This window comes from Lucilia sericata, unplaced genomic scaffold, assembly GCF_015586225.1.
Source record: "Lucilia sericata isolate MDLA Ls3-8-SP2 unplaced genomic scaffold, ASM1558622v1 Contig000709F_arrow, whole genome shotgun sequence".
Lineage (NCBI taxonomy): Eukaryota > Metazoa > Arthropoda > Insecta > Diptera > Calliphoridae > Lucilia > Lucilia sericata.
Window position 1 is genome coordinate 112,577 of NW_023994712.1, and position 21,962 is coordinate 134,538.

The 21,962-nt window shown below is 30.5% G+C and overlaps 3 protein-coding genes across 3 annotated transcripts; 1 reads left to right on the forward strand and 2 right to left on the reverse strand.

Annotated features, from left to right (window-relative positions):
• Positions 1 to 6,144: 6,144 nt before the first annotated feature.
• LOC119607562 (putative uncharacterized protein DDB_G0271606) lies at positions 6,145 to 15,644 on the reverse strand. Its single transcript, XM_037961522.1, has 7 exons — positions 15,179 to 15,644; positions 14,647 to 15,114; positions 14,431 to 14,570; positions 13,404 to 14,376; positions 11,497 to 13,340; positions 9,152 to 9,272; positions 6,145 to 9,076 (listed from the first exon to the last, which is right to left on the reverse strand). Exons 1-7 carry the CDS (start codon positions 15,317 to 15,319, stop codon positions 8,513 to 8,515), a joined length of 4,251 nt encoding a protein of 1,416 aa, XP_037817450.1. The 5' UTR covers positions 15,320 to 15,644; the 3' UTR covers positions 6,145 to 8,512.
• A 319-nt stretch (positions 15,645 to 15,963) lies between these two features.
• LOC119607570 (zinc finger CCHC-type and RNA-binding motif-containing protein 1-like) lies at positions 15,964 to 16,845 on the forward strand. Its single transcript, XM_037961533.1, has 2 exons — positions 15,964 to 16,179; positions 16,258 to 16,845. Exons 1-2 carry the CDS (start codon positions 16,034 to 16,036, stop codon positions 16,745 to 16,747), a joined length of 636 nt encoding a protein of 211 aa, XP_037817461.1. The 5' UTR covers positions 15,964 to 16,033; the 3' UTR covers positions 16,748 to 16,845.
• A 4,217-nt stretch (positions 16,846 to 21,062) lies between these two features.
• LOC119607561 (tigger transposable element-derived protein 6-like) lies at positions 21,063 to 21,935 on the reverse strand. Its single transcript, XM_037961521.1, has one exon. It carries the CDS (start codon positions 21,933 to 21,935, stop codon positions 21,063 to 21,065), a length of 873 nt encoding a protein of 290 aa, XP_037817449.1.
• Positions 21,936 to 21,962: the final 27 nt, after the last annotated feature.

The window sequence follows — 21,962 nt, forward strand, 5'->3', positions numbered from 1 at the left end:
AATTTTTTATTGATTTAATGAAAACATTTAATAGGTAAGTGGGTATCAAAATAGCATTCAATAACAACAATTCTGTGAATTAAAAAATATATTGAACGAAAAAGGTTTTTGAACCTTACAACAATCAATATTTAAAAATAAATTCAAAGTCAGGCGGACACATATCTAGGCTGACATTACCCAAATAACTGATTAATATAGATTTTATGACTAGTTATATCTTGAACAGGCGCTTTTAGACTTAAAACAACCGACGTGATCGTCTTCGGAATATCTGGTTCGACTGTGTATTAGAAGACGGGGGACCCCTTTTCTTCTTAGGTTTATTCTTGTCAACTCCTCGGGAGACTTGATCCTCTTTGCCTCAGATCTTGTGAGAGTGTCCGATTTTTTCTTTGGAGTGTCGTAGGTTTGACTAACTATGATTTTCTGAAGGATATTTATCAATTTCCTCCTCTGTGCTTCAGAAAGACTTTTCTTAGTAATAGGTAGTTTAACTTTGGCTTTTGCTCTGCTTCATCCTTTTTGGGATTTGCTATAATGGTGTTGTTATTATCATCTGAGGATTCAGAGTGAGAGTCCTCAACTTAATTTAAAGACAGAGGAAGCTTAGAGCTTTTCCCAAGGACATCCTTCTATGGTAGTGCCAATGGGAAGCTGTACACTTCGAAGCATTGTCCACCGTAGTAGTCTTTGATAGTTCGTTCGTTCGTTCGTTCGTTCTTCGTTTCGTTCGTTAGTTAGTTTTTATTAGTTAGTTAGTTAGTTAGTTATTAGTTAGTTAGTTATTAGTTATAGTTTAGTTAGTTAGTTAGTTAGTTAGTTAGTTATTTTAGTTATTTTTTGTTAGTTATTTTAGTTAGTTAGTTTTAGTTAGTTAGTTAGTTTAGTTAGTTAGTTAGTTGTATTTTAGTTAGTTAGTTTTAGTTAGTTAGTTTAGTAGTAGTTAGTAGTTAGTTTAGTTAGTTAGTTAGTTTAGTTGTTATTAGTAGTTAGTTATTTAGTTAGTTGTTATTTATTAGTTAGTTTAGTTAGTTTAGTTAGTTAGTTAGTTAGTTAGTTTAGTTAGTTAGTTAGTTATTTTAGTTAGTTTCGTTAGTTAGTTAGTTAGTTAGTTAGTTAGTTTAGTTAGTAGTTTGTTAGTTAGTTTTTATTTAGTTAGTTAGTTAGTTAGTTAGTTAGTTAGTTAGTTAGTTAGTTAGTTTATTTAGTTATTTTAGTTAGTTAGTTAGTTTCTTTAGTTCGTTAGTTCGTTCGTCGTTAGTTAGTTCTTTAGTTAGTTAGTTCGTTAGTTCTTTCGTTCTTCGTCGTTCGTTCGTTGTTAGTTCGTTCGTTTTTAGTTAGTATAGTTAGTTCTTTGTTCCCCACGCGTTCCCGAAATCTATAGACTTACCAACACTCATCCATAGCTGCACACAAGAAACAGGAACTGCATTATGGGTTGCTGTTTATGCGATCGTATTTTGAATACAGTTGTTGGCAAAAAAAATATAAACTGGGCTTCCTGGACGCATTTACATTTAATTTTTCAATTAGTATTCCTGAGGAATGTAATATGTGGAATAACACCCATCCTATTTGGTCCGACAAACGCCTGTCAATAACAGTGAAAATGTTCCAGTGTTTCATTGTGCTCTCCGCATGCTCAATATACGGTGAATCCGTAATACCCTCATACTAACCACGGTTTCATTTATTCCGAGAACGTTCCCCTTCTGCTAACGTAGGGTCACCTCATATGGTTCCACTGGTCCTTCCCACCGCTCTATTATTCCAAGTAACCGCGTGTGATTTCCTCGCCCTAGTTCCTAATTCTGCCGTCGTTTTGTCACTCTTCGTCATAAGAACTTCATTAAGCTCCCTTCACTTTATAGCGGTGATAATAGCATTATTATCCCCTAGTGTCCTGATGCCCATATAATGCAGAGCTCATCAAGACTATTCGGTTATTCTTATAGTCCAGTAGGGTCTTAGAAATAACATTATCATGATATCGACGTAATTAACTTATGTCTGGCTGTATATCGCAATATATATATTAACCTCTGTTAGTACCATATTCAATCCAATTCATTTTATACATTGCGTGGAAGGACGAACTTCCGCCAGTGAGCTTTTGTTGTAACAGTTAGACTGCGGCCGATACTTCCTTTCTGGAAAAAAATGTTCGGCTATACAGCTGTCCCTGAGTGAACAATCTTTGTCTGAGTAATACTTGAATCATTCCGAAGCGAAGGTCTAATTATCGTGGAAAATGTAAATGCTATATACTAAAGGTATATTTCGTTTTCCGATTGATACAACTGTCGCTGAGTGAAGAATCTTTGTCTGAGTAATACTTGGATCTTTCCGTAGCGAAGACCCATTGTTGTGGGAACGAAACTTAGGGACATAGCAAAAAGAACTTCACTGAATAGAATCCGTATGTTATATAGAGTGGCGAAATTAAATTGCAAAAATTACAAACGAAATGACAAAATTATATATACAAAGCCTTTCCACAAAGGCGGTGAAATAAAATAATGTTAAAACTTTTAGCAACAATATACGACTAGGTGAAAGAAGTAATGCAAAATGTTATATGACAAAATTACTCCCATGAATAATAATAAATCATTCCAAAAATTTTACACGCATATCTTAATGTTGTTGCCTTAATGTCTGCTTCAGTTAACACGTTCAATAATATTCGAATGAAATGGAAGAATATTAATTGGTTTTTTGTGTATTAAGACATCATAGATATTTAAAAATGTTTGGTAATTTTTTTGACGCCACTTTTTTTTCTTTTGAAATAGATTACTGCTGAATCATTGCAAAAAAATAACGAATCTGGAAATTTGAAGTATTAAGAATTATTACTTAATTTTAATAGAAAATTTCTAAACAAATCACATACCTGACAGATGATTAATAAAAGAAATAATAAAGAAAATTTCACTTGGTGGGAGAACATTTTGTTTTTTGCCATGTGATAGAATTTCGTTTTAAATTGAATAAAATTTATTTATTATTTCAATTGTTTTTCAGAATTTGTTTTGAATTCACAAAATTCATGGCAGAATCCTTATAAAAATGAAATATAAAGCATTTAGACAATTCACAATCGGTGTTGTAGCATTGTAACGTTGTATTGTCTTAATATACTACGATACAAAACCGACTGTGACTCTGTACTCTGGTCACGATCTATAGATCTTTGATTTTGTTTTAAAATATTTAGAAAAATATTTCTTTTTAAATAACATAACCTAGTTTTGTTTGTTTATAAATCACATCAGTTTGTTGTTAGAAAACACTCACACTAAAATAAATATTTAAAAATTTGTTTGTTTATATTTTATTGCTTTTGCAACTATTTATTAGTTGTATTTTACTTTTTATTAATTTATACATTAATATCTTTTAAAATCATGGTATCGCTATAAATAACTAAATATTATTAGATTATACGTGATATCTTATAAATACTTTATAGAAAATGGCAAGTATTTTAAAAATATATATTTAATTTATATATTTTTTTACAGATTTATACAGTAAAACCTAAAAAAGACGAATATCAAATTCATCAATAGTAAGATTTTAGTCATTCGTTTTATAATTTTAAATTATTGTTAAAAATAATAATAAAAGAAAACAAAAAATTGCATTGCAAGTTGTAAAATTATAAAATGTTTATTATTTAATTATTATAAATATTATATTTACTTAATTAATTGTATATTTTATAAAAAAATGTGTTTTTCATACAGCTTTTTTTGATAAAGTGCCTAATTTTTAAGTTATTCGTTCTTTTAATTTTTAATTCAGAATTTAAAACAATTTAAAAAGTATTAAATACTTTAATTAACCTAAATAATTGTATGTTTTATTTATATATAATCTATATAATTAATTAATTAAATTTATAATTTAGTTATTTTTTTAAACAAAATTAACAAAAAATATATATAAAAAATATACAAAACTGAAATCATAATGTCTTTTTTTAAAAACTGAGATTGAAACGTTAAAGTTTTTCTAAAACGAACGAAAAATGTATACAATACAACAAAACTAACGAAAATTAGAACTTGTTTTTGGAAAATTAAAAACATTTCTTAAAAAAAATGTTCCGTGAACTTTTTATTCATGATAAATTGTATTTATTGTTCATTTATAAAGCATATTCTTACTTATACCTGGATCCTCTGGTGGGAGGCCTTGAAAATGTTTAACTTTAGCAGGGGATATTACAAAAACACTAGCACATAGACTAGTACTTAGACTGCTCAATTAGACTTACCCACAGCCTAAATAATAGAGTAGGATAGTCTATAAAGTAGACAACAGACTAGACAAAGAATAGTTCATAGCCTAGTCATTAGACTAATCCATAGACAAGTAAATAGAGTAGTCCATAGACTGGTCTAGATACTGTTAATAATCTAACACATAGATTAGTCAATAAACTAGTTAATTCAAAACTAGTCCTTATAACAGACCGTCGATTAGTCAATAAAATTCCAAAACTAGTCCATAAATCTATACAAAAAAGTACTATTTTTTGTAAAGTTAGTACTATTTCAAAATATGCTTGTTATTGTTTACAATCACCCCTATTCTGCATTTCAATTCGAATCGAAATTGTGTCCGTTTGTCAACTTTGCAGAATACTGCATTTCGATTCGATTCTCCGCCACATAAACAATAACTTTACAAAAACATAGCTACGATCGTAATGTAAAATACACACAATCGTAAAGCATTGAAACGAAATGGAATTGCTTCTTCTTTTTCTTACGATCGTTGCGTAACTGAATGCGTAAACGTAATCGAAATGCAGAATAGGTATGAATAATACAGTATTGAGTACCGAGACTTTGCAATTTGCAGGACAAGGATGTAGTAGACGAACTTGTAACGTATAGGATGATGTCTGGCAGATTCCATGACACTATCAACCAATTCTGGTACAGCAGCTATGGATTGCAAGATGTTTCAAGACTTGATGCAAAGTCAAAAGTTATACTTATTAGAATGAATAGAAGAATTACTCTGAAGGCTTTGATAGGAGTATTAACTGGTCACTGCCACTATCAACCAATCCTCGTACAGCAGCTATGGATTGCAAGATGTTTCAAGACCTTATGTGTCAAGACTTGATGCAAAGTCAAAAGTTATACTTATTAGAATGAATAGAAGAATTACTCTGAAGGCTTTGATAAGAGTATTAACTGGTCACTGCACAATTAGAGTTTTCATTGGTATATAGTAGGGTGATCGACTCGATTTTTCAACCGGTTTTAAAACCGGTTTTTTCTGCTTTACCAGTGTCGGCTTTTTCTTAATGTTGATTTTTCGAATATCGAATAACCCGGTTTTTTCACTTTTTAAAAACCGGTTCCGAATACTTTTATTTGCTTTGTATTCAAAGATTATTTAAATGAAATTTTTAAGTAAATAATAATACAGCCCTTCTAAATTTTAAAAATATTCGAGTCGAGGAACTAGCGTATATTTTTCTACAGCTCCTTTGGATAAACTTTTTTGATTTACCTAATTAATTAAAAAAAATTATTTGTAAAATTGATAACTGTTTGATAAAATTTTATCAATCTTAAGATTATATTCCAATTACAATAATTAATTTACGGCTGAAATTTTATGGAAGTGTTGGAATGCCTATGCAAATTTCCTAAACAGGGCTTTTAAAATAAGCTAGGATTACATAGTACCTTATGTTTAACAGAAGTGTCCCACTTTTTTCCGAATTTTTTTTATATTAAAGAAATAATGTAAATCAGACGACTAGATCTAAAGTTATAATCTTTTAAACTGTTAAAAATCATTTCGGGCCATGTTTTATTAATCAAATTTAAACATAAACATTAAGTTTTTCAAATTAAAATATATTTTTTTTATTTATAATGAAAAACCGGTTAACCGGTTTTTCCTGTATTTGAAAAATATCAACCGGTTTTTTTTTAATGTCAACTATTCGAACTATTCGAAAACCGGTTTTTGGAAAATGTCGAATAATCGATCACCCTAGTATATAGTGAACTGGTCACACTGCAAATTATTGAAGACCTAGAGGCGATAAAATTGCGATTAAAGGAGAATTACTGCATGTAATCTTCGTAAACTGATTTGAATAGGAAATTGGTAGTTTTTTTTTTTTTTCAAATAGTAGTCTTTGATGACAATTACTATATCATCTGCCTTTTGCTTCCAGATTTAAATATTATTTTATCTATAATAGCCCTTGGTCCTTTGCATATTACAGTTTTTGAGTTTTATGTTTCTTTTTTTTTTTTGATCCTTTTCTTTTTTAGCTAATTTCCATTCAAAATTATATACACATATCTTGAGTGAGATATTATTCCGGACATAACATCTCTTACGAATACTGATTGGAAAATTCTTAGGAATTACTTGAAGGAAACTGAGTTTCTGAACATCGGACGATAATACTTTCATAAAACACCAAAATTTTTTTATGTTAATGAGCGCACAATCACAACCGATATTAGTCTAGGTGTATTTCTTTAGATTTGATGCAGTATACATACATCATTGTATCAACCTTACCTAACCTCCAGTTTTTACTGAAGGTTATCACTAAGAACCTTCAATATTGTTTGTTTTTCTGTGGGAAATTTGTATCAATTTATTTTAACGAACTATATAATCCTGTGTATAATCTAAATTTATTATAATTCTGTATTTTTGATGATATGGGTCAATTATTAGAGGAATCTTTATAGACGAGCAGACCTAAGGGAACGTTGTTGTTGTTTCCAGTGGTTTACTGTTTATTATAAACAAGCAAAGAAAACGTACTCACAACAAGCATAATCTGAACGTTGTTGTTGTTTTCATGCGTCTGCATGCAAATAATACAAATTTTTTGACGAAATTTTCGGAGATTGTATCGTATTATTGCTCATATCTCTGACATTTATAGACCGATTTTACTGATAGGCAACTTCTCGAAAGTATGTCAGATAAAATTATTGAAGATGTAGATCCCAAAGATATCTAGGGTCTTCAGAAAATTGTTATCATCAGACAGACGGACAGACAGACAGATAGAACGACAGAAGGACATGGCTTAATCTTGTATCTGTTGGATGAGATTGATTATGAGTTATATCTTTGAAATGTCGGAATGACGGATAGAGTGACGGTTGAAGTGGCGGTGGAGTTGGTTGAGACATTGGAGGAGTTGTATAATACCTTAATCTTTAATTTATCGGCGATTTTCCTTAATGATTGACTGTCTTGGAGTTTAATCTAAAACCTGCTCAACTTATCACAGTAGGTCCTTGTGGCCACTGAAATAAGTCTGATTAATTAAATATAGATCTGTGTTTTCGAACCACCTATTACGTCCTTAGGTGCTGTTGCCAAAAGAACAGAATCAGTAGTGTGGTTGGGCTACTTTAAGAGGACCAGGAATGCACTGGGTTGAGTCTTTAGATGATGAGAATGTTTGTAGGGACATAGCGTTCCTTATAACATCAATAGGGTGTTTTCACCTGAGTGATTGCCTTTTCCTATGTCAGGCTTTGATTGAGCTTGACTCATGATATCTTTCATTCCTCAATGGGGCTATTATGACAAGAGATTGGAAAGCTCGAGTACTTGAGCAAAGTGCTTGTACATGGACCAGTGCAACCATGTACAAAATTGCACAAAGGGGCGGTGCAATCGTCAAATAAGCTCACCCAGTGATTGAAAATGACCACCGTGAAATAAGGCCAACACGGCCTACTAAGGAGAAGGGTATAAAAACGAAGTCGAAAGCTAAAAAATTATTAAATTACGCTCGAAAAAATGACTAGTTTTAATACGTAAAAAAATGTATATTTTAATTTCCTTGCTCACAAAATTTATTGAAGATGTTACAATAATGTATACATTTTTCCAAAATAAAAACTATAATAGCAGGTCAGTCGTGTCAATAAAATGATACATACATTTTGAAATGAAACAATAAACATAGTTTTCATAAAAACATAAATTGAGATAAAAACACAGACACACTAAAAGAAACACACGTAAATTGAATTTTAAATATTTTTGTAAGAAATCATCGATTAGATTTCTTATTAAACACTGGAACATTATGGCTGTTGATATACAACACATGTGTACATATAATATTGTAAAAATATTTACAAATAAATAATAATAATATCAATAAAATTTAGAAAACAATTATACAAAAACAAAACGTTTACAAAATGTGTTAAATCTACAAAAATATTTTGTGTTTTGCACTTAAAATTTATGATTTTTTTTAAACAATCTACAACCTATTACTAAAATCTACAAATTGGGCATGCAAAAAAATATTTAAAAAAAAATAATAAATAAATATAAAAAATTACAACTTACAGACAAACAAAAAGTACACGTTCTACATCATCCATTTGAATGAAATATTTATAATACATATATGTAAGGTGTGTTATTGTTGTTGTTGCTGCTCACATTAAGCATTTTTATACATTACTGATGATCATTTTTCAATTTTAAGATGACCCATTATTTGACCAGTAGTTGCATTTACAAATTGTGCTTGAGATAATTGGACGAAACTTGCTAAAGATGTGGGTAAATTTAATACAGTGGCATCATGATGATTGCCACCAGTAGAGTTTGTAATACCGCCGGTATTACCACTAAGTGTTAGAGTTTTTAAAGCATTTGCTTGAGGATCATTTGCTTGTGTTATGGTTATTGTATTGCCGGCCATATCTTGGGTGGTGACAATAGAGGTGGGTAGTTGAAGATGCATTATTTGCTGGGCTTGTGTTTGATTGGAATTTTGATTTTGACGTTGTAATTGCTGTAGCTGTTGTTGTACCATTTGTAATTCCTGTCGTTGTTGAGTTTGTTGCTGCTGCTGCTGCTCCTGTTGTATAATTTGTTGTGTTGATTTTGTTGTTTTTTGCTGTTGCTGTGTTGCTGTTTGATATTCTATTTGATTCGTATTGTTGTCATTGTTATTGCTACTATTATTATCAGAATTTTGATTTGTTTCTTTTGTTGTTGCAGTTGTTTCGTTTACAGTCTCAATATCCTTTAAATAAAATAATAATAAAATAGATTAATATTTATAATTTGATTTATTTTTTTGATTTTTCATACAATTTACCTCTTCGTTTATAGCTTTAGTTTGATGCAATAGTTTATGTTGATCATAATAAGCTTTAACAGCGAAAACTTTACTACAAAATTCACACACATAATGATTGGGATTGGGATCCGTATGAATTCTAGAATGAAATTTTTTAAAGTAATAAAGTTATTGTATATTTTTAAGACATTGAAGTTTTTTTCGACGAGTTTTGAAAAGTGTTTTATAAACAGAGTTATTGTCACGTTTTTTCTCTAGAAATCTTTTGGGCAACAAATTCTTTCGATGATCATTTTATTTTGGAGAATTTTCTATAAAAACTTTTTTCTATAGAACATATTTTTGTAACAAAACTTTTTTCGACGAGTTTTCCATACAAATATTTGACGATGAGTTTTCAAAAAGACGTTTTTCGACAAGTTTTTAAACGAGATGTTTCCTTAAAAAAAAAATTCGACAAGATTTTTTTATAATTTTTTATCGACGAGTTTTAAATAAATATTTTTTTTTATTTTTTTTAACATGTTTATAGACAAAGTTTTCGATATATTTTCTATAGAAAAACTTTTCGACCAGGTTTTTCTAGGTTTAATAAAACCTTTTTCGACGAGTTTTTAACAAGTTTTGCAATAATAATTTGTTTTTTATTTTTTTCATGTAGAAAACTTTTTCGATATGCTTTTCAACGAAATTGTTTGAATCTTTTTCAAAACTAACTTTTTTCGACGAGTTTTCAATTCAAACATTTTTTAAAGAGTTTTCGTTAGATTTTTAGTAGAAACGTTTTTCATGTTGAAAACTTTTTTATACAAATTTTTTCAAAAAGTTTTTAATTCAAATATTTTTTCGACGAGTTTTTTATTTAAACATTTTTTTCAACAAGTTTGCAATAAATAAAAAGTTTTTTTTTTTTTTTTTTGACTATTTTCTATAAACAATGTTTGTATAAAACAATTTTTTTCGAAAAGTTTTTTTATAAAAAATACTTTTTTCGACGAAATTTAAAAAAAAAACATTTAAAAATTTAAAATAAAAAACATCGACAACTTTTTTTTATATACAATTTTTAGACAAATTTTTTGAAAACCTTTTTTAGATGAGATTTCTATTAGAAATGTTTTCGACGAGTTTTATTTTAGAAATTCGGACAAATTTTTATTTTAAAAAAATTTTTTGAAAAGGTCTATAGAAAACGTTCTTATAGAACACTGTATAAGAGTTTTTCGACTACAAACTTCTTTTCGAAAAGTTTTTTTATAAAAACACCTTTTTCAACGAGTTTTTTTAGTTTTGTAAATTTTTTCAGGGATTTTTTATAAAAATCTTTTTTGACAACTTTTTCTATATAAAACTTTAAGACAAATTTTTCGCTGAAAACATTCCATGAATTAATAAAAAAAGTTTTCGACGAGTTTTTTTAGAAAAATGTTATTTTAGAAAAGTATTCGACGAGTTGTACTTTATAAGAAAATTCGGACAAAATTTTTTTTAGAAAACTTTTTGACCAGATTTTTTATAGAAACGTTCTTATAAGAGTATAAGACTGTATAAGAGTTTTCTTATAGAAAATTGTTATAAGAGTTTTCCTATTGAAAATTGTTGTATAAACTGTTCTACAAGTTATCTTATAGAAAACTGTTCTACAAGTTTTCTTATAGAAAACTGTCCTACAGGTTTTCTTATAGAAATCTGTTCTACAACTTTTCTTATAGAAAACTGTTCTACAAGTTTTCCTGTAGAAAACTGTTCTACAAGTTTTCCTATAGAAAACTGTTCTACAAGTTTTCCTATAGAAAACTGTACTACAAGTTTCCTTATAGAAAACTGTTTTACAAGTTTTCTTATAGAAAAATGTTCGACAAATTTTCTTATAGCAAACTGTTCTACAAGTTTTCTTATAGAAAGCTGTTCTTCAAGTATTCTTATTGAAAAATGTTTGAGAAATTTTCTTGTAGAAAACAGTTCAAGAAATTTTCTTATAGAAAAGTTTTCGACAGGTTTTCTTATAGAAACGTTTTCGACATTGTTTGATAAGTGTTCTTATAGAAAACTATTCGTAAAGTTTTCTTATAGATAACAGTTTGACAAGTTTTTTTTAGAATTGTTATACGAGTTTTCTTATAGAAAATTGCTTGACAATAGAAAATGTGCGACAAATTTGTTATTGAAAAAGTTTCGACAAGTATTTGTATTCATATAGAAACCAGTTTTTTATAGAAAACTATTCGACGAGTTTCCTATAAAAAACTTTTTTAAGAAAACTTTTCGTCTAGTATCCAATGGGAAACCTTGGCATGAAACTTTTCTCTAATTACTTTTCTACAGTCTAGTTTTTAACAAAAATAAAAGATTTTAATACTCACTTCCGGTGTTTACTTAAATTATCCTTTCGTGAAAATGGTTTCTGACAAATATCACAACTAAACATTTTCTTGCCCGTATGCGAAACTATATGACGCAACAAATGTTCCTTACGATGAAATGCTTTCGTACAGCCCTCTTCGCTACATTTAAAGGGTCTAATGCCGGAATGCAATTTAACATGTTGTGTAAGATGTTCCTTTTTCTTAAATACCCGGCCACATTGGCTGCATTCTAAACTGTTTTTATTAGCCTGCTCAGAGTTAGACGAGTTTGTTGAGTTGTTAGTAGTGGTGTCTGTAATAGTTTGTGTTGATATTGTTGGTATATTATTGATTGTAGATGATGGTGTGTTATTTTCATTTGTTGTTGCTGATGGAAGTATGGATGTTATATCAGTGACATAATGTACTTGTGTTGTGGGAGATCCTGTTGTTGTTGTTATGGTCGTAGTCGTTGCAGTGTTATTTTGAGAGTTTAAGTTATTGGTAGTTTGCTGCGGCGTGTGTTGCTGATTTGTAGTTAATGTCGTGATGTTGGTGTTGTGACTAGTTTCCATGGGATTGGGTTTTGCAGGTGTTTTTTTAATAAATTTCTTGACTGGAGAGATTCTTAGTGTAGTATTGGGTATATTGGATATAATCTGAGGCTGCTGTTGCTGGGAGTTGGTTTTTACAGCTTGTTGTTGTGTTATAGTTCTAGTGGGTAATGTTTGTTGCTTTTGTTGTTGTGCTGTTGACGTTGTTATTTGCAGAGTGGGTGTTGAAAGTTGTGATTTGGTTTGTTGCGCCACAACTTTTAATGTAGTGTTACCAATTTGTGATTTTTGCGGCGGCGTAACATTTTGAGGTTTTGTCTGCTGCTGCTGTTGTTGTTGTTGTTGTGGTGTTATGCGACTTATGGTTATATTTTGTTTATTTAACATGGGTAGTTTAGGTAAAGTTGTAACTGTCTGTTGTTGTTGTTGTTGCTGTTGAGTTTGTTGATTTAACGGCGTTATGGTGGCTTGTCTAGTGGAATGTCTAACATGATCTTTAGCAAAATTTCCTGTATTTGTTGTTGTTGTCGTTGTTGCTGTGGAATTTAATTTAGTTGTTATACGCTGTACTGTTATACCACCTAGTTGTGTGGTTAATGTATTGGGTTCCACCGGATTTTGCTGTTGATTTAACTTTTGTTTCAGCTGCTGTTGTTGCTGTACTTGTTGCATTATCTGTTGGGTAAAACTGGTGGTGGGTGTTATCTCAATTGTATTACTACCAGGATGTTGTGATATTTTATACTTTTGCTGTTTTACTACTTTTTGCAGTTCTCCACCGACTTGTGCAACAGTTGTTGTTGCTGTTGGTATTTTTGGTAATTGTTTTTCAGTTTCACTGGTGGTTGATGTTTTTTCTGTTATATTTGTTGTTGCTGTTGGTTTTTTAGAAGTTTTATTATCTCCAGTTGTAAGTACTTGTTGGGAGGTTATTTGGACACTTTTTGGTAACTGGGTGATTTGCAATGTTTGTGGTTGTGTTTGTGTTTGTGAGGGCACAGGTTGCTGTGTTTGTGTTGTAATTTGTTGCTGTTGTGTTTGGGCTTGAGTGTTAACTATCTGTGGCAGTACCTGCTGCTGCTGTTGTTGTGTTTGTATGGTTTGCGATTGTTGCTGTTGTGGTTGTTGCTGCTGAATTAATTGTGTTGAAAAGTTGGAATTGTTATTAAAGCTCGCTACTGCTGCAGATGTTTGGAATGTTTGATTTGCATTTAATGCTTGAGGAGCAAATTGCAAGGTTGCTGGTATTGAAGTAGGTGCTAGTTGCATTATGGGTTGACCATCGGCTGTTGCTATTTGAGGTTGTAACTGTAAAAGAAAGTAAAAATGTTATTATTAAAAAAAAAAAAAAATTGGATTTCTTTCCCCTACCTTCATTTGCAATTGATAAGTGGTGGGTAAAAGGAAATTTTTAGCATCAATATGAGCCACAAACTGCTGATCAGTGTTTTCATCCTTAATCGTAATGGGCAAAAAACATTTATTAGGTGATAGCATGTTTCCTCCACTATTATGAGTTGCAACATTGGCCAAAGCTTGCGTTTGTAAGGCGGCATTTAACTGGGTCTGAGGTTGCAGTAAGGGAGCCAAATTCGAAAGCAAAGCCGCAGTGGCAGCATTTTGATTTTGTTGTTGCTGCTGATGTGTCTGTTGTAATTGTAATGTAGTTTGTGGTGTTAAGGTGGGCTGAAATTGTAATTGTATTTGAGGTGCTGCTGTTGCTTGATGTTGATGCGTTTGTGTAGTATTTTGTGTTGTGGCCACGGTTGTTAATTGAGGTATTGTAGTTGTTGTTGCATGATTTGGTGGTGTGAGCACAAAATTTAATTTAGGCTTTTTATTTTTCGATGGACTTAAGTCATCGTTATTGTTGTCATTAAGTTTATTGTCCGCCGTTAAAGAAGTCGATTGTAGTAGATGGAGTTGTTGCGGCAGCGCTTGTTGTTGCTGTTGTAATGTGGGTGCTGTTATTGTGATTTGTTGCGGTTGTAGTTGCGATGTCAAGAGTTGTAATTGTTGTTGCAGCTGTTGTTGCTGTAATTGTTGTTGAATAAGTTGTTGAAGTTGAAATTGTACTAATTGTTGTTGTTGCTGTTGTTGTTGCTGTTGTTGTTGGTGATGTTGTTGTTCTTGTTGTTGTTGTTGTAACTGCTGTTGTTGGATTTGCTGTTGCTGTAATTCTTGTTGCTGTTGTTGCAAATTTTGCTGCTGCTGTTCCTCCTGCGCTTGTTGTTCCTCCTGTTGTTGCTGCTGTTGTTGTTGCAACTGCTGCTGTTGTTGTTGCTTTTTACTTGTGGGTGTTATTTTTATATTGGGCTTAATCTTCAAAAATTCCTCCAAAGCACTAAAACATTTTTTTGTTTAAAAAATAGTTTTCAATTTATAAAAAATTACTTACTTATTCTTCGTCTCATTATCTTTATTTGGTGTACTAGGTTGGGAATTTATTTGTTGTGATTGTTGTTGTTGTCCACTATTGTCGACGGTTATGGTATATTGCGGTATCGTTTGAGGTTTTTCAACTTTAACCTGATCATTCTAAAAGGATAATAATTTTAATTACAATTTTATATAAAAACTTCAAAGAAATTTATAAAATTCTCTATAAATATACCTGAATACCAACAGCTTGCATTATAGAATTAAGGAAATCTTGATTCTGAATACTACCCGCAGCTGATAGGGTCAATGGATTGACCACAGAATGAGCCATTACATTCGAACCTTGTATTGTAAATAATTGTTGCTGCTGCTGTAGCGGTTGTTGTTGCTGTTGCTGAGTATGAAGCTGTGATGGTGCTACTGTCTGATTCAAACATTGTGTAGAAACAGTTGGTAATTGTTCCGTATTGTTTATATTATTAGAATTTGGCGCATTACTTGTAACACTCAAACTTCTACCCGTAGCCGATAAAACGTCTTTAATCAAAACTTTACCACCATTCTGAGCCGAAGCTGTATTCAAGCATGATGTTAACATGATTTGGGAATTGCGGCAAATATTGCGAAATTCCATATAAGTTTCCAAATGCTGTATACATTGCGGACACAAAACTTTTGGCAAACGATCCTTTTCGTCCACCTAAACATATAATTTATTATATTTACTTTAAAATATTCAATATATTTCTCAAATAAAAACTTACATTTAAAGGTAAACATTCAGTAATTTTAGCACATAAATTTTTTGTTTTGCCTTCCGGTGAAAAAATATCAATTTTTTGTTCTGTTGTAGTCGTACAAATACGACATAAATCATAAAAATTAACACTTTTAATATTCGACATATTTGCAAATATATTGTTAGTTTCATATAATTTAGAATTTATTTTGTTTTTTATTTGTTTTTTTATTATATTTATTCTTTAAATTTTAATTTTTTCTTCACTGTCTGCTAGTAATTGCCCCATTTTTGGCATGTCTATTTTTGTCTTTTCTCTCTTTGTTTTCCTATTGTTTTAATTTCCCCGACATTATTATTGTCATTAACAAATATTGTATTTTTAATATTTGTTGTGCTTTTTGTTTATAAACAATTTATTAGGGAAAATTATGCAATGTAAATAATAAATTAATTTTTAATTAGTTGTACAACAAAAAAATGCACACACAAATAACAACAAATAATTTTGTTATAATTAATTTGACAGCTAGACGACAGACGCTTTAATGGTTGTACAAAATAGTAGTAACTGTTAGAATGTTATATAGAAGCGATTATTTGTGTTTATAGCGCTTTTTTCGTAAGTCCTCTTAATAAATATATTTTATAAAATATTGAATTGTAAGTTAAAATATATAATAAAATAAGCTTTTCATGTTAAAAATAAATTATGTTATACTTATATAGTATATACGACTTTTTAAACAATATCCCTAACGCAAAAACACCCCCAGCATGTTGATTTAAAATCGCTAAATTACCAACATCTAAAATATGTAAACAAAAGTTTTTGTCAACAATAACATTGTATTTTTTTCAATTCTATTTTTATTAAAAAATGGAAATTTATGTAGGAAATATTCCACCTACAATTAAGATTGAAGAATTAAGTTTATTATATCAATCATTTGGTCATATTGTATTTATTGATATTAAGAATCGCTGTCAACCACCGTTTGCTTTTATATTGTTCGACAATAATGGGTAAATATTTATAATTGGAAAACCAATCAATATATAGTAATAAATATACATGTTTGTTCTTTTCCATGGATGTTGAAGTTCTGCTTATAACGCTGCTGTATCTACAAATGGATGCATGTATCAGGGTTATCAGTTCCAAGTAAAATTATTGACTCCTGATGACAATTCTTCAGCTACCAGTGATAAATGTTTGGAACAGCAGCAGGATAACCCGCCGAAAAAAAAGAAAGAAACAGTAAAAAAGATAACTATTCCTAAAAATATAAGTATACCAGAAAATGGTAAACCTGGAGGATTAGATGATCCATTTAGAAATGGATTGAGTGGCGCTGGCGTTAAGTGGTATCTACGTTATCTGAAAATGGGCACTGATCCTAAGGAGGCAAGAATAAAAGCCTGTATGCATAAGTTCATAGCTTTAGGAGACTCAACGCAAATTGCTAGAAAGAAAGCTATAAAATATTGCAGTACCTTAGATTCTAGTAATAAAAAAATACAAATTTCAAAAAAGGAAAAAGGCGTATCGAAAAAACCGGCTATCTCAAGGAATCTTGTTTCAGTAGTGTAGGTCTTTAGTGCTTAGTATTTAATTATTTATAATGGAGGATAGAAATATTAATCAAAGCATGCGATTAATAAATAGCACTTACTTATTATAACTGAAAATCTCCTGGTTTTAATTCGATATGACAAGAAATTTTGGAAATGTTTGAAAATTATTGAAATATTTTATTTGGGATTCAAAGAGGTTGAAATGTTTTAATTTGGAAATAATTTGCTATCCTGAACTATTTTCCAGAATTAATCTATGATCGAAATAAAGCAAAATTTCAAATATGCATTTATGTATACAAGATTTGATGCATACTCTAAGAGTAAAAGGGGTCAGAAAAAATCGCCTTGCCTATTAATTATATGTATAGTCCATCAAAAGGTCTTCAAAAAAATAGTACAATCTCAACTATTGTCAACTAAAATAATAAAAAAAATATTATTTTTATTAAAGAAATTAAATTAACATAAATACAATACATTTAAAAGTAATTATTACAATTATTTTAAAAAATCATTAATTTTAGACTGTTTTAGTTTGCGGTCATTCTTTATAAATATGTCCTCTATTTCATCGAATAAGAAATTTGTATTTATATTCTGCTCTGAGCAGAAATGTTGTAGAACATCTACTGCATTTAAAATTTCCTTGCTCGAAAATTGTTTTTCAACAACAAAAAATTCATCGTTTGCATCTAAATCATTTTCCGTTGCGTTTTCAAAAATTTCTTCATCGGCCATAACTCCATAGCAAATTAAATCATCATCACAATGTAAATATTCTAAAGAAAAGTTTTCGATTTCATTGGCTTCATCATCACACTCAATATGTTCGATAGCAGTGTCATTAAAACCAGCCTACAAAGAGATTGAATTCAAAAAAGTTATAAATAGAAATTGTGACAGTACATGTATACCTTTTTAAAACAATTTGCAATCGTCTCTGGTGTTATTAACCACCAGCCCCGTTTTATAAAATTTAATGCATCGAATATTGTAACTGATTTTATATACTCACTAGCTATACCCAGTGTGCTTCGCTACCCTCATCGTAATGGAATAAAATAAATATTATTGTAAATGTATATATATCTGCAATATCAAAAAGTCCCCTATTTAAATATATGTTTATATATTCAATATTTTAGAAAACTCAAAAAGTACCAATGAAGTACGAAAAAGTAACAAAAGACCTCTTTTATTTAATTTCATGTTTCTAGGTTCAATATTATAGAAAATTCAAAAAGTACCTTTTGAAGAACGAAAAAGTGCCGAAAAGACCCCTTTTATAGGTTATCACTTAATCTTGGCTGTACTTGCTTAATTTCATGTTTCTAGGTTCAATATTATAGAAAATTCAAAAAGTACCTTTTGAAGAACGAAAAAGTACCAAAAAGTCCCCTCTTATAGATTCTCATTTACTCCAGGCTCTATATGCTTAATTTCATGCTTCTAGGATCAATATTATAGAAAATTCAAAAAGTACCTTTTGAAGAACGAAAAAGTACCAAAAAGTCCCCTTTTATAGATTCTCATTTACTACGGGCTCTAAATGCTTATTTTCATGTTTCTAGGTTAAATTTTATAGAAAACTCAAAAAGTACCAGTCGAAGGACGAAAAAGTACCAAAAAGTCCCCTTTTATAGATTCTCATTTACTAAGGACTCTACATGCTTAATTTCATGTTTCCACGAAAAAGTACCAAAAAGTCCCCTTTTATAGATTCTCATTTACTCCAGGCTCTACATGCTTAATTTCATGCTTCTAGGATCAATATTATAGAAAATTCAAAAAGTACCAGTCGAAAGACGAAAAAGTACCAAAAAGTCCCCTTTTATAGATTGTCATTTACTAAGGGCTCTACATGCTTAATTTCATGTTTCTATGTTAAATTTTATAGAAAACTCAAAAAGTACCAGTCGAAGGACGAAAAAGTACCAAAAAGTCCCTTTTTATAGATTCTCATTTACTCCGGGCTCTACATGCTTAATTTCATGTTTCTAGGTTAAATTTTATAGAAAACTGAAAAAGTACCAGTCGAAAGACGAAAAAGTACCAAAAAGTCCCCTTTTATAGATTCTCATTTACTAAGGACTCTACATGCTGAATTTCATGTTTCTAGGTTAAATTTTATAGAAAACTCAAAAAGTACCAGTCGAAGGACGAAAAAGTACCAAAAAGTCCCCTTTTATAGATTCTCATTTACTAAGGGCTCTACATGCTTAATTTCATGTTTCTAGGTTAAATTTTATAGAAAACTCAAAAAGTACCAGTCGAAGGACAAAAAAGTACCAAAAAGTCCCCTATTATAGATTCTCATTTACTCTGGGCTCTACATGCTTAATTTCATGTTTCTAGGTTAAATTTTATAGAAAACTCAAAAAGTACCAGTCGAAGGACGAAAAAGTACCAAAAAGTCCCCTATTATAGATTCTCATTTACTCTGGGCTCTACATGCTTAAAATCATGTTTCTAGGTTAAATTTTATAGAAAATTCAAAAAGTACCAGTCGAAAGACGAAAAAGTTCCAAAAAGTCCCCTTTTATAGATTCTCATTTACTCCGGGCTCTACATGCTTAATTTCATGTTTCTAGGTTAAATTTTATAGAAAACTCAAAAAGTATCAGTCGAAAGACGAAAAAGTACCAAAAAGTCCCCTTTTATAGATTTTCATTTACTAAGGGCTCTACATGCTTAACTTCATGTTTCGAGGTTAAATTTTATAGAAAACACAAAAAGTACCAGTCGAAGGACGAAAAAGTACCAAAAAGTCCCCTTTTATAGATTCTCATTTACTAAGGGCTCTACATGCTTAATTTCATGTTTCTAGGTTAAATTTTATAGAAAACTCAAAAAGTACCAGTCGAAAGACGAAAAAGTACCAAATAGTCCCCTTTTATAGATTCTCATTTACTAAGGGCTCTACATGCTTAATTTTATGTTTCTAGGTTAAATTTTATAGAAAACTCAAAAAGTACCAGTCAAAGGACGAAAAAGTACCAAAAAGTCCCCTTTTATAGATTCTCATTAACTAAGGCCTCCGCATGCTTAATTTCATGTTTCTAGGTTAAATTTTATAGAAAACTCAAAAAGTACCAGTCGAAGGACGAAAAAGTACCAAAAAGTCCCCTTTTATAGATTCTCATTTACTCCGGGCTCTACATGCTTAATTTCATGTTTCTAGGTTAAATTTTATAGAAAACTCAAAAAGTACCAGTCGAAGGACGAAAAAGTACCAAAAAGTCCCCTTTTATAGATTCTCATTTACTCCGGTCTCTACATATTTAATTTCATGTTTCTAGGTTCAATATTATAGAAAATTCAAAAAGTACCTTTTGAAGAACGAAAAAGTACCAAAAAGTCCCATTTTATAGATTCTCATTTACTCCGAGCTCTACATGCTTAATTTCATGTTTCTAGGTTTAATTTTACAGAAAACTCAAAAAAGTACCTGTGTAGAACGAAAAAGTAGCGAAAAGTCCCTTTATTATTAATTTCATGTTTCTATTTCAATATCATAGAAAACTCAAAAAGGACCAGTTGGAGAATGAAAAGTACCAAAAAATATCACTTGATACCGGGGTTCCAAATAACACCCCATTAGGATATTTAGTGTTTCTAAATTTAAAAATTTTATCTAAATTGGATCATTGTGGTTGAATAAAATCAAATTTCCCGTTTTTACCCCTTTTGGTACTTTTTTACTCCCCATTAACGAAATAAAAATTCTATTCCAAAAAGTTGCAACATCGTAGTGGGAGCCCGTTATTATGTATTCATATGTATAAGTTAATAAACCAAAAACAATGTTTTATGAAAAAAGTACCAAAAATAGGTATAATTTTAACCCCTTAAACGTCCGAATATCCAAAAAGTACTAAATTCATATTTTTATTTTTTCGTTAAGTTATGAAGGAGTCAAAAATATTTTTTGAATGTGCACTGGTTTAAAAGATACATGGGGTGCGAAAAAAGTACCAAAATACAGTTTTTACCCGTTTATTCCCTAAAGGGGCCGAATTTTAAAAAAGTACCAGACACCTGTCCGTTTATTTTTTAAATGAACGGCGATAAGCTTTAAACTGTTATTGTATCTTTTCTAGTTTAGGAGATATAAGGTTACCGAATTTACCCGTTTTTACCCTTTTTTACCCCCTAAACATTCAAATTTCCAAAAATCCCGTCTTAGTGGATCTATTTGGCGGGAGACCAACCTCCTGTCAAAATTTCAGCTCTTTAGCTTCAACCGTTTAGGCTGTGCGATGATGAATCAGTCAGTGAATCAGTCAGTCAGTCAGTCAGTCAGTCAGTCAGTCAGTAACGTTAGAATTTTATATATATAGATTAGTGGTTAAACCCTTTTTCAAAGCACATAGTTGTTTTGTAACAATAATTTTTCTGTACTGATATTTAAAACAATGTATAATGCCTTGATCTAATGGCTGTTTAAGGGCAGTGTTATTTCGAGGAAGAAAATGGATTTTTATGTTTTCCAACGGTATAGTTACTTTGTGACAAGCTGCGTTATCAATAAACAATAAAATTTTCATGTTATTTTCTTGCATTTCTTTGTCTATAATGGACAGTATCTCATTCCAGATGACATTTGTCATCCAAGCATATTTATTCGAATAATAGGTTATCGGCAGGTTTTTGTATTTGAAAGATATCGATTTTTTCGGTTTTCCTATACAAAAAACTTGTTTATAGGAGCCGGTAGAATTACAAACAAATAGCAATGTTAGCCGAGACTTTTGTGATTTGCAAGCGTTTGGCTGGTCTCCTTTTTTAAAATATCGCGTATTGGGCAATGCTTTATAGTAAAGACCACTTTCTTTGGCATTAAAAACACAATCAGGTGAATATTCATTAAGTAAGTTGGGTAAAACCATAGAGCTGAAGTCATCGACTTCTAAATTATCATTCTTACTCGTTTCTCTTTGAACCAAGTTAAAATTTATATTAAAGCGCCTGCGCCACCGAAATAACCAACTATAATCTGGTTCAAATTCTTCATTCATTTGAATACCAAGTTCTTTCGCTTTGTTCACAAGCATTGAACTGGTTACAATAGCATTTTGGCCACGCATCTCATCAAACCAAACAGCAAGTGCCTTTTCCACATTGGGATGTTCCCCTTTTCTTTGCCGTTTAGACTTCCAATTCGATGACAGTGCTAGATTGCGTATGTATATTTTCTTCATTTTTGATAATTTTGCTAACTGTTGACA

What these genes read in the sequence shown, in the direction of transcription:
- LOC119607561 (XM_037961521.1), bottom strand. Translation starts at nt 21,935, where the DNA reads ATGAAGAAAATATACATACGCAATCTAGCACTGTCATCGAATTGGAAG.
- LOC119607570 (XM_037961533.1), top strand. Translation starts at nt 16,034, where the DNA reads ATGGAAATTTATGTAGGAAATATTCCACCTACAATTAAGATTGAAGAA. An exon ending in ATATTGTTCGACAATAATGG is followed by an intron (nt 16,180 to 16,257) that starts GTAAATATTTAT and finishes TGGATGTTGAAG; the next exon opens with TTCTGCTTATAACGCTGCTG.
- LOC119607562 (XM_037961522.1), bottom strand. Translation starts at nt 15,319, where the DNA reads ATGTCGAATATTAAAAGTGTTAATTTTTATGATTTATGTCGTATTTGT. An exon ending in TGCAAGCTGTTGGTATTCAG is followed by an intron (nt 14,571 to 14,646) that starts GTATATTTATAG and finishes TTATCCTTTTAG; the next exon opens with AATGATCAGGTTAAAGTTGA. An exon ending in GATAATGAGACGAAGAATAA is followed by an intron (nt 14,377 to 14,430) that starts GTAAGTAATTTT and finishes AAAATGTTTTAG; the next exon opens with TGCTTTGGAGGAATTTTTGA.